At 40.5% G+C, this 12499-nt stretch overlaps 1 protein-coding gene across 3 annotated transcripts in view; it reads right to left on the minus strand.

Moving 5' to 3' along the window:
• The window catches only part of LOC137294999 (potassium channel subfamily K member 16-like), a 16863-nt gene extending 8414 nt beyond the window's left edge, over positions 1-8449 (minus strand). The window contains exon 1 of one of the 3 annotated variants that reach the window (XM_067826243.1): positions 8029-8449. Coding sequence is in view for 1 of the 3 variants with exons in the window: in XM_067826240.1 (XP_067682341.1) it covers positions 1045-1053 (9 nt within the window). In the remaining 2 variants the exon portion in view is untranslated. Of the gene's footprint in view, positions 1-1044; positions 1141-4708; positions 5297-8028 lie in introns of those variants that run through there. The other 2 variants (XM_067826242.1, XM_067826240.1) reach the window with 2 other exon arrangements.
• Between the last annotated feature and the right edge of the window lie 4050 nt (positions 8450-12499).

Genomic DNA, 12499 nt, shown 5'->3' on the forward strand with positions numbered 1-12499 from the left:
AATGCTAATTATACCCAACTGATGCCATGTTTAGGGCAGTTCTATAATATGGCTACGAAACCTGTGGTTTTAAAAACACTAAAGTCATTCATCTGTTCATGTTAACCTTTTCACGCAAATTACTACCCGTCAAGAGAACGACGCCATTAAACGTGTTATATAGAGGATACCCAGAATTATCTCTGTCAAATGCCGAATGGTCTGTTTTCGGGCTAACTTGAAGAACTGGGACAGTGGGTAATTTCTGTTACTTCCGCAGGTATACAACACGTCAATCAACCGAAGCAGGTTCCATCCTACAGCCATACAATCCAGTATGTAGTAACATTACCAGGTTACTCGTGAAGATCCGGGTTAGAATTGATCTTCAACAAGATGTGACTAATGGGAATGGGTAGTCTGGCACGATGACTTGGTTGACACATGTCATCGGTTCCCATTTGCGTAGATCGATATGTTAATCACTGGATTGTCGGGTCCTGACTCGATTATTTTACAGACCGCCGCCACATAACTGGAATACTGTTAGGCGTAAAAATAAACTCACTCATTACCAGGTATGCTAACCAAATGACGTCAGAGACCACCTCATTCCTTCATACAACACTAGTTAATCCATCACGGAATGCTAGATTAACTATAATGTTTTGAAAGAACAGGGTAGTCCTTAACTCAAAATGAGTAGTGTATGAAGCTCTTCCACTTGGCACTTTATCTTTCTGTTTATCGCCACCCGGCACGTTTGAATAATTATCGCTTAATTTTCTGCCAGACTGGGGATCATGAATAATGAATTCTTCATACAATCCTTATGTTTCATGAATAACAATCGGCGAAATACAATACATTCAGGACAGGAAACGTGCGTGTCAGATTGACCTATTTGGGAGCGTAAATAACAATAGGAAGGGAGTAACTGTTTGGTAGAACAGCCATGACAGCCAGAGATGGCGTGTGTCACCAAATACTCAAATATTGAATCATAAGTGACAGACTGACAAACTGGATGATAAAACACCAGACGCCAACTAAAACAGTACTTACTTTCTCCATGGCTCTGTTTGGACAAAGCTATCTGTGAGTTAAACATTCGCCATGACAATACATGTCACGACATGTCACGTGACAGCTTGGCGGAAAACATCCTCGTGCAACCCGAGTCATGCTTCCGGGTAAACTCGAAACCTATCATTGTAGATGTAGGCCATCAATAAAACATACAAAATGTATTCACCCAGTTGAAATGTTTTAGTTACATCACAGCTATAGACTTGCTGTTAGTTTCGATAATAAGCAAACAAGCCGTATTTCATTGTAAATATATTTTGATGATTATTTAGCAAGGTACGTGAGACGTTTTACAATAGTTTGTTCAGAAATACATCCCAAAGGAATAATTTGCTATAGTGGTGATAGACTTGGATAGTCTTTTTGTAGACCATAGCCAAATTTGGGGAAAAAAATGCTGGTTTCAGGTAAATAAATAATTTGTTGGATACAACTGAGCAAAATAAATCAAATTCCTACTCTCTATGTGTATAAAGCCTCTAAATATTTGGGTGAGCTCCCTGGTTATTATTTATTATTTCAAACACAAGCATGATATAGTGCTGTTACCCCGGAAACGGTTCTAAACAGCTCGTAATGTTACACCGAGGGCCAATGACTTGCTATATAAATGCGGCTACAATTGATGATCGTGCAGCTGAGCGTATTCTAAAGACATGAATGCTATCTATGTGATTGCTTCACAAATCTATTCAACATATATTATTCTGATATTTGATGTGAGTTTAGCCTTAAGCCGCGTGTCTCGATAACTCCGCAGTATGCCCAGAAATGGGCATCACACACATTACACGTGTGATAAATTGAACCCGGATTTTCGGCGTGACGAGCGAATGCTTTAACCAGGTTGCTACCTCAGCGCCGAGATCAATCATGTGCACTGTGCTCGAATAAAAGAACATTGCGAGCAAGACAGAAGGGTTATTCGAGGGTCTCCTGACTCAAGGTGGATCTGGCATACTATGTTCTGTTCCCATATTCGCCATTTACAGTGCACGTCCTTCTTGAAATGGGGTGGTGGGGTAGCCCTGTGGTTAAAGCATTCGCTTGTCAAGCTGAAGGCCCAGGTTTCATTGTGTGAAGCCGATTTTTGTTGTTCCCTGCTGTGATATTGCTGGAATAGTGCTGGAATATTGCTGAACTTAAAATTCACTCACTTATTTACCCACTTGAAATATTAACCATAAGTTTTCGTCTTTCCTCAACATACAATAGAAATGTTATGACTGAATCAATGTTGAAGTCAATATCTCTCAATAAAGTTGACATACGGTAGATAACATGAAGTTAATGGTATCGGTAAAGAATGGGTTCAACACTTAGGCGTGCAAGGACGATATGATCGTGGGTTAGATTGCAAGGTCGTTACCTGATTATGATCTTTAGTTTATCCGCGCTACCGCTGTGACCATGGTCATATGACGTTTTAAACCACGTAACAATGAAACTGTCAAGTACGAACAGCTTCACATAAATACAGACAAATCTGTAGACGTTTTCAGTATAGCACAGACCACTGTGGGACTGTAGTTGGTGTATCAATTTCCGATAATATTTCACTCAACAACTTTCCATCTACACATTGGTAGCTGAAAAAGCAAATCTGAATCAGAAAAATCCAGTGATTGCAATAATGACTTAAAGTCACGGAATGTGACCATCATGAGATACTTCCACCATAGGTTGCTGGTGACAAATATGAACGTCTTCTTCAAGTAAAATGCAATATACGAACGTCAGTATGCATAATATTATCGTCTTTTAATTCGATTTGAAATTGCTTCTTGATGGAACAAGGTCATTTCAGCTCACTGTCGATGTGCCAGTTATACTATCCAAAAAAGAAACGCATAGGCGAGGAATCTGTTGCGAAAATGTTGTAGTTTCAAACATGTATAACTCGTCCACAAATAGACTTCAGTACATGAAAGTTTTCACAAGTGTAGTAGTTAATGTCTATACAACCCACTGGATATTTTTTAAATACCCGAGACGTTGAGCGCGATGGTGTAGCACGACCACGACGTCGGGTTTCCTGGCTCTCTTTCAACCTGTTCCGTACAGTTTGACCAGGGGCCTGTTTCACATTTCTCGTAGCTCTTGTACCTGACATACTGTAACATAGGAGGTGCAAATGCTACAAGAAACGGGACCCGGATCTCCTGTGAAGTCCAGGCGCCCTGGCTGCTGTGCTCTCACCCCTGACAGTACGATCACGCAACTGTAGTACCCGTATGTACCAATCTTGGAGTGCAGTGGCTACTCGAGGTCTGCCTGTGCGGGGACGGTCATTTGTTACACCTGTTGACTGCAACGAGCTGCAAGCCATGATATCTTGTCCAGGCTAACATTCAGACGCCTAGGAATAGAAGATAGGAATCTCCAACATGCATTCTTTGAATGGCGATGTTCCGTGTCGCAGAGTCAAGACGTGACGTAGTGATTTGACATTAAGACTCCTTCAAAACGAAGGCCAATTTCTGAAAGGAATCTGTGTAAAATCATTTTATCAACACTTATGTTGAATATTTTGACGATTGTTTTAACACATTAGGTAATTAATAGATTTTTAAAGTACAAACTGGCAGCGCAGTCGCGTCCCTTAGCAACCTATCGTGAGTTAGAATCCCATTTGGTCCGAATGAGAGTAAATACTCGTAGATTTCACCAAGAAGGTAAACGTCTTAGATCTCTGTTCCTACATTAGTTTGTGACACGTCGTAACTGGAACACTCAATCCTTCTCCAACTCACGGAGCGGCGTGTCAGGTAAACACATACAATTTGTTTTTCTAGCGTAACAAATTGATTGTTGGGATGACCTGCTGTCGATGGGGGCTGGCATATACCTCCTGTAGCGTGTTTGGTTACTGAAGGTAACTTACTGGTTTTACACCATACATTGTGTGCAGTGGGTCTGACACACGCTTCAACAAGACGAAACAATTACAGTCCTCGATGGTAACAGCTGTTCTGTAACTTCTGGGTTTGGCAGTCTGTTTATAATATAGATCAATACCTATAACATTTCGTATAGCTGTCGTTGCCATCCGTGATGCCGTTTAGAGTGCAGTGGAACATGTTTATGATTATCAACTGAAAATATTGTCTCTCTTTGCTTCCCACAAAATATGGACATTCCCCTTATTTTAGGAGTAAGGATAACTTGATATATAGAAAATATTCTAGCTTCCCTTGATTGTATACTACCAAGGGAGCTGAGAATGATGTATTTGTTGGGGAACAAATTAACCACCTTAGCTGTATCTGAATATGTGCAGGATACTACTACTATGACTGCCCACATCATTACTCCACTTTAGCCATCATTCTGCCGCAACATCAGCTGGCCAATTCTGACCTGGTGAGTGATAAACAATCAATAAACTGATTTTTACCACCCGCTACACATCTATGAAAGGTAGAAATGTGATGTATGTTGTTTGCCTCGTCCCTCGAATTCCCTCTGTAGTGCCATCTGATTGATATTATCAATTCATTTGTATTCGCTCCATGGCTGTATTTCTGTGAAAGGTAAAAATACGGTGCATGTTTTTAGTTACAGAGATCCCAACAACCTGATTAGCGGGATGCTGAACACCACCCGCGACCCTTATAACATGAAACTTGTAAGGTCTTACCTTTAAACAGGGGTAATAACCACAGTCCTTGAATCAGTACATGTTGTCCCCCGTCACATTCGTACCTAGCGACGTGAGATGCACAGGGAATATTTGTGTTTACGCTGGTATCTAAACAAATAGTGACACCCGAAACTGGTTTCTTGACTAGTGACCGCGAAAGCACTGACACGTGTCCTCATTGCAAAGTCTCTTTAAAACAGATGTGAAAAGGCTCACGATTGCAGGCCACTCATAACACTGACGACTGTAATCCACCCGTAACACTGACGATTGTAATACACCCGTAACACTGACGATTGTAATCCACCCGTAACACTGATTAATTGCCAACTGATGTAATGCTTTGACAAGAACGTTTTTACCGGAAGTACGTCACACCCACAGAATAGTGTTTACTCAAGGGCGTGCCCTAGCGCCTTCACACCCTAACATTTAGCATGGCGGACTGTACAAGTAGGCATACGAGCGGGTCGTGTCAGCGTCTCCATAAAAGTAATCTGATCACGAGTTTGTTTTCGCTTGGCAAGCCAAGCAAAACTCCAGTACGTGTTTGAAAAACAACACTACTCATATTCAAGCCGAAGTGAATTTTGAATACTCTGAACTCAGCTCATGACTTTCAACAGGTGTGTACAATGATAGCGCGAAACCTGCAAAACGGTGTAATAAGAAACACCAAGGCGTTTCGTTACATTGGTTGCGATAGGTCATTTCTCTTTAAGTGGACCAATCACGTTGTATGTTGCAGCTTCCCACTTTTGTTGCCATGGGGAACACACCGGCTGTAAAACGCCGATGTCTGCCTGAACGTCTTACATGTTTCGAGAAACAGCTGTGTAGACGTGTTTGACTTTTGATAAGCACGTGGTTTCATCTTTGCCAGTAGCTATCAATCTAACAAGTCGCAAATCGTAAGATGTGCATTACCCAGCAGATAAATAGTGCGTTTATGGGATATGGTTGAGTTTAGGTTAAGATTGATTTACCAACCAATATCACATGTATCATTGCGTTATTGCTTTCGGACGCTTTAACATCAATGCATTAGTCACATTCAGACTAATCATATAACAAATTATATATAATTATAATGATATTCACTATTCATTGTCAATGTGTCCAGCTAGGCTAATAAAACTGTTCAATCAGTATTGAAATATTTAGTTGAAAGTGGAGATTGGGTTTGTTTATACTTTATCATTTATGCATGTTTCACATTCTTTTTGATGGTAACTGTTTATTAATGTGTTGAAAAATGTTTTATTCTTGTTGGCTTCACATCGGTTGGATTTAAAGTTATGAAAAGGAAGTGAGCTCAGACTATTAACTTGTAGTATATGGCTAAAAAGTCACAGCAATTTGACATAACTCACGAGTTATTGGGATGAACACTCCCCGCAGAGAAAGACGGAACCCAGTCAAAGTAAAATAATGGCCTACAGTGTTTGTGTGCCTATTAGCGTTGGCGCACATGTCTAAATTTTCAGTTTTATTTCTACACATGTTGGTGTTGTATAGGCTTTTGATAAAGCAGCTGGCACACGCTCGGACGATCTGTCTTCAAAACATTTATATGGGGTCCTTCTGTGATCTTGATATCTGACAACGAGAGCAAGTCCATGGACGAGGGGATGGGTAATGCTGACATCCCGGATTTTCATCATGGAATTTCGTGGCACCAAGGGTGCAAACAACTTCTTTTTATAGAACCATGGTCCTGAATCGTGCTCACCTGGCTGTTGCATTGTTTTCACCAAACGAACAGGAAAACTCTTTTAAATAGGAAACGTTAGAGGCACCTCAGTAAATTAAGAAATTTAGTGAGACTGACGTGAGATAATTGCAGGGAAGAAGCTGATTTCAAGCAGCGTTCGCAATTAGCGTCCGTCCTTAGTCCCGAGGCCGACTGAAAACCACTCGGGCCCACAGGTTTTGTTTTCTGTAAGTCGTTATGGCCGACAGCTTTTTCATCCCCAGTAACTAAGAGTATCACTTCCTTATTAAAACATTGAGCCTACACACTCTGAGTTTCATATCTCCTATAAGAGTTGTGCTTCTTTCAGAGATCAATCCTCGGAAATACGGTACTCTCATCTCCAGTATATGACATGCCATATCAAAAGTCTTTGTTATGTCATCCGATGTTTGAGCTAAGATACACAGCGCTACGCGAAGCACCTCAATAGGCCGCAATGGAGAAAAAACCTTCGCATTTTCGCACACCTGTTACGATTATTGCACACGAAAAAAATATATGAATGACTTGTACTCAAACCTACAAGTGCATCTTATTTTCGTTTTCAAAATATCCAGAAGTAAACATTTGCATGTCATCAAACATCTCAGTCTATCTCGCGCATGTCAGAGGCGTTATTTTGAATCACGTGACCTCAGACGAGACGGGAATTCCCTCCCTAAAATAGTAACACGCGCTATGTCCTGTAGCCGCTGTTAAACCCGTGTCATGAACGGCTGAATGACTTCTAAAGGCATAAACTTAATGACACAAATCTATTCAATATACTTCATTCGAGTCGTTGATGTGAGTGACTTTGGTCTTCCGCTTCGTTTCAGGGAACAAATTAATCACATTTTGACGTGATATTCATATCTTGGTAAGTGAAGTATACTACAATTAAGACTACTAACACCATTACTCTGGTAAATGAGCGCTCTATTTGTCAGAGAATACCCTCAACCAATGATTCCGACCATGTGAACTGGGTGCGTGCGCGCGTTTGTAGTGTTTTCGCCGGTTTTACGAGTTTCTTAAGGGATTGTGATACAGATTACAATGTGTCTTTAAAAGACGGTAATAGCTCACTATTTGGTTCATTCAGAGACGATGCAAGAGAAAGTGTCTCTCTTCCTCTCGCCCTTAATCATGGTTATCACTGGATTGTCTGGTCCAGGGTCGATTATTTACAGACCGCCGCAAAATATCTGGAATGTTGCCGAATGCTGCGTAAAACAAACAAACAAACAAACAAACATAGTTTGATTGTATATCTTGACCGTGCATTATTGTACTAGTAATACACTCAGCGTATCAACGATTATGACACTATCTCTCGCTGAGATTGGTCATCGTTCTTGTTTGAACGTATATTTTTCATTAATCAATAAATCCTTTGTAGTATATGTTAATTCAAACGTGATATTATCAACTGATTTGTATTCGCTCCATGGCTGTATTGCTGTGAAAGGTATAAATACTGTGCATGTCTCCCTCCTTAGTTACAGAGATCAAACAACCTGATAAGCACTATGCTGAATACCAATCGCGACCCTTATAACATGAAACTTGAAGGTCTTACCTTTAAACAGGGGTAATAACCACAGTCCTTGAATCAGTACATGTTGTCCTCCCGTCACAGTCGTACCTAGCGACGTGAGTTACACGGGGAATGTATGTGCGTACACTGGCATGGTATTTAAACAAATATTGACACTCTAAACTGGTTTCTTGTCTTGTAATCGCGGACGCCAATGCATTGTCCTCATTGCAAACATATATGGAATACGCTGACAACTTGACAACGAGTGTAGGTCGCGCGTAACTTTGACTGAAAGTCGACTGTAACACTGACGATTGTATTTCACCCTTAACACTGATTAGTGTAGGTCACCCGTAACACTGACGATTGGAGGTTACCCGTAGCACTTACGATGGTAGCACCCGTAGCACAACTATATTACCGGAAGACTTGGAGTAAGTGAACCAAGTCAAACTGTTATAATGTCTAAGTATTAAATTTCATTTATATACAAGCCGGTGTTATGTTGTCGAAACAGCTGACACATCCAAGAACGATTTGACTTTAAGTTGTATCAATGGAGTGTCGATTGTGATATTGATATCCAGCAGTGACTCTTAACATAAGAGGCAACGACCCAGTCGAAATCGCTGATCGTAAGGCAGTCATGGACTGGTTTCTGGCGAACTGCTAAATAAGGTGTTGGGGGCGTTGATTGGTCTTGGTGGATTGGTAATTCTGACACCCCGAATTCCTTCCACTTACATTCGTGCTCTTTAGGATACGAACATCTCATATTACAGAGCCGTCGTCCAGATGTCTGGACGTTGCATTGTGTTCCAAAAACAAATAATGTAGATACATAACTCATGCAGTGACATTTCGGGGTCGCTACTTCCCATATGTCACATCACACATTTGCAACAGCTGTTGCAACAGTCAATGGTTTATTATGAACATTGAATGGTGTCAAATGGTGTTTATTATTGATTCAACTGAAAACCAATTGCTTGCTTAAATGATGTTTTGATCATCAATCTGTACCATGTTGCAATTGTCATTGACGTTATCAGGTGCATGTCTGTTCGTCATTCCACAGCGAACTTTATTGCGCATTTTCGACAACTTAAAAACCAGGAAGCCTATAAAACCGAAACTAGAACCCGTAACTTAAGAATATGGGCATTTTAGCCATTTATATGGATGCTTTGTCAGTGGTAATTGATCAATTTAGAAAACTATTGCCTCGTGGTACACGAATTACTCACTTATTGATCAAATCATGATTGGAATCGATCAGTTTGTGGTTTGCAGTCAGGTCTTCAAGTCACGTAATATATGGGTAATTTCACAGCCAGTGGGCCGAACGAACTGCCAGTGGAATATTCATGAACGAGAGACAAGATGCAGTATTGTGGGGACGTTGGCATCGATGGTGATATTTTCATTTGTAAAATTATGATAACTTTGGTTACGAGAAGACACGAATGGTGGCACAAGCTGTAGTGATGGTGGCAGCCTTATGTGTATTGTTTATAACAAGAGTTTAATGCTGGTAGAATACTGCCGTGTGTGTGCGTGCATGCGTGCGTGTGTACGTGTTAGAAAGAGAGTGGTACTGACCTGTGACCCTTCCCCGGTCAGTATGGATTAATGTTCATCCAGTCAAGGCGACGTCTATATATTATTTAGGATATGCCAGACGACCCTCGCTGTCCCCAGCTTGCTGATTATGTGACGGCGTTCTGGGTCAAACGCGACCTACCAATACACCCATGGAACCACTGAAACAACCGGCCCACGGACGAACAACCATTTGGATGTTTGACATGGACGCCTCAAGATGATAGTATCTAATGCTCATCCTAATGTGTTTGAAATGTTCTACTTTCTGAAGTCAGAACAGAAACTCAATGAAATCCGCCTAGTCCAGTATGGATCTGAACAGAGACTGCAACATAAACAGTAGAATAGACATTTTGAAGAATGATTTGTGTACATGCACCATGTAATTGCGTACGCAGACGCAGTTTCTCGCGTAGTGAAACTGCAGAGAGGACTGGATGTGCACTTTGTTCTGTGAAATGAGTATCCATTCAATGAATTTTACATTGGAAATTATATTTTGTTTTTTTGACATATCCCGAATGAAGTAAAATCTGTTATATTCTATGTATATTATTTCGCTGGACGATTTCTTTTGTTTTCCATTTGCAAATTTAGTATTACCCGTATGTTTATCATCGCAGATTATGACCATTGTCCTCCAAATGCGATCAATCCGAAAATCCCATCGTGCCGCCATAATTTGTTGTTACAAACATCAGAAATGTCTACTTTCGGCAATAAACACAACAGTCTCGTTTCCCGCTGACTAGGGTCCGTCCTACTGCGAAACTTAGTACAATACCCAGTCCAGAATTTTGAGAATTCATTCCACTGGATATATAAAATTATTAATCACCACGACAGTATTGTTTGATACATCTAATCAAGTGTATATTGCAAAACCACGCTCTGTCGTGCAGCATGCCCTGGGAATCATGTAAATCTCAAAACAAGTCTTGCAGGCTAGAGAGGTTTGGCGGTCTGGTACGAACTTGATATTGTATCACATCGTAAGTTACAAAGCTACACTCAATAAGCGCAAATAACAAGTATAACCAGTGAAACAGATGAATTGTCAATCATTGGCCGACCTTTTCAAACACAGCCTGTGACGTCTTAGTTAAGGACATGCTGCCTAAATCTCGACAAAATACAGGGTTTTTTTAAAAACTTTAAATACAATTTTTTAATAGTATTACCATTTCCTTACGAAACAAGGAATTGAAATAGAGTGCATACAACTATAGTTGTTCGCATTGTGTTTTATTTCACTTTCATACGATAAAATTCGAATCAGATGGAAAGAAGGCGTTGTCTGAATTGGTTAATGGGACTCATGTTTCTGTCGGGATTCCATCTGGAATTCCGTGTTTTGCAGACTCCGTATCGCCAGTGAAACACGGTGAATGAAATCAATCAAGACTGGCTCAGGTAAAGGCCCACAGTGAATATTCGACCTTTTCTGAAAGTGTCTAAATCACGACTGACATCACACGTGCTTCTGAAATGTGTGTTTCTGGTATCAAGATTAGCTGACATAAATGTTATCATGTCACAGTACTTGGTACCCGGTTTCTTATTTTGTGTCCCCTACATTTCTGAGAGCATGTTACATGCAGGCTCGTGTGTGTGAGCAGGTGAGTGAGTGAGTGAGTGAGTGGTAATTTCCGTGCTTTATGCGTGATTCAATGTTATTCGAGACAAAGAAGTACTACCATGAAGCACTAGAAGAGTTCGGAATTTCGAACGGTGTACATTGAAAATAATACATCACCTGTAAGCGGGGTACGTTGAAAATAATTAGCTTATCAGACAGGGACATTCATGTGTGAGGTAAGATAAATAATATAGTAACTCCCCAGAGGCGATCAATCACAAGTAGACACTGATCATTATAGATATTGTCTCGGGGAGACTTTTTACTTATCGATTAAAAGGGGAGGTAATTAAATATCCAATGACAATAAGGGAAGTAATTAAATAGTACTAAGAAGCATCGTGAAATATTCATACAAGAGACAATATGCAATACTGTAGAACCGTTGGTGCCGATTGCGATATCCTCATCCGCAAAAGTTACGATATCGTTGGTTACGGAAAGACACGAGTGATGATGGGTGCCAACCAGTTCGGTTGCACAGCTGAAGTCGAATACATACAAACCACTATCGCTATAGACCATTCGCCATGATTGTTTGTAGAGTTGTGACGATTAATCGATACGCAAGTTATCGCGATTAAAGAGCTGCACGATACGATACATCGACACGTATCGATTCAACACGATACTTACATACTTAGCAGTCTACGAAAACACCGTCTCCCCTTCTATTTAGATTTTCGTGGAAATATTGCCATGGACATTTTCACAAATTTATTTTGTTATCTGTGCAAAAAAGCCAGTTGTGCCAGTGTTGATCCCTGCTGTTCCATTTTTTGGGAAAACACTACTTTACTGACACATGCTAAACATTTTTAATAAAATGTCTTTCATGATGACGTGTTGTATTTTTCTCGGGAGAAGAATACCTTCCCTGAAATTATAACATAACAGCACATTATTTCCAGTACTTTTATTTTTCTGTATATCGTGATACGTATTGTATCGTATGTATCGGACTACCAGTATCTTGATACGTATCGTATGTATCGGACTACCAGTATCTTGATACGTATCGTATCGTGGCATGGGCGTATCGTTACAACTCTAGAATCGTTTCGGACAACCCGCACAAATCCCCTCGATATACCACAACTGATCACGCAGATGCAGTGACCTTGAACGCTATTTTCGGATATTGATGGAAGACATAATCAAACCGCTGGCTGTGATGCCGCTTTCATCTGTTCTTGGGATATAGTAGGTATATTGACGTCTCTCTCTTTGATCCGATTGGCCTCACTGTATATTGCTATCCAGCAG

The sequence above is a fragment of the Haliotis asinina genome, chromosome 8 (genome assembly GCF_037392515.1).
Source record: "Haliotis asinina isolate JCU_RB_2024 chromosome 8, JCU_Hal_asi_v2, whole genome shotgun sequence".
Classification (NCBI taxonomy): Eukaryota; Metazoa; Mollusca; class Gastropoda; order Lepetellida; family Haliotidae; genus Haliotis; species Haliotis asinina.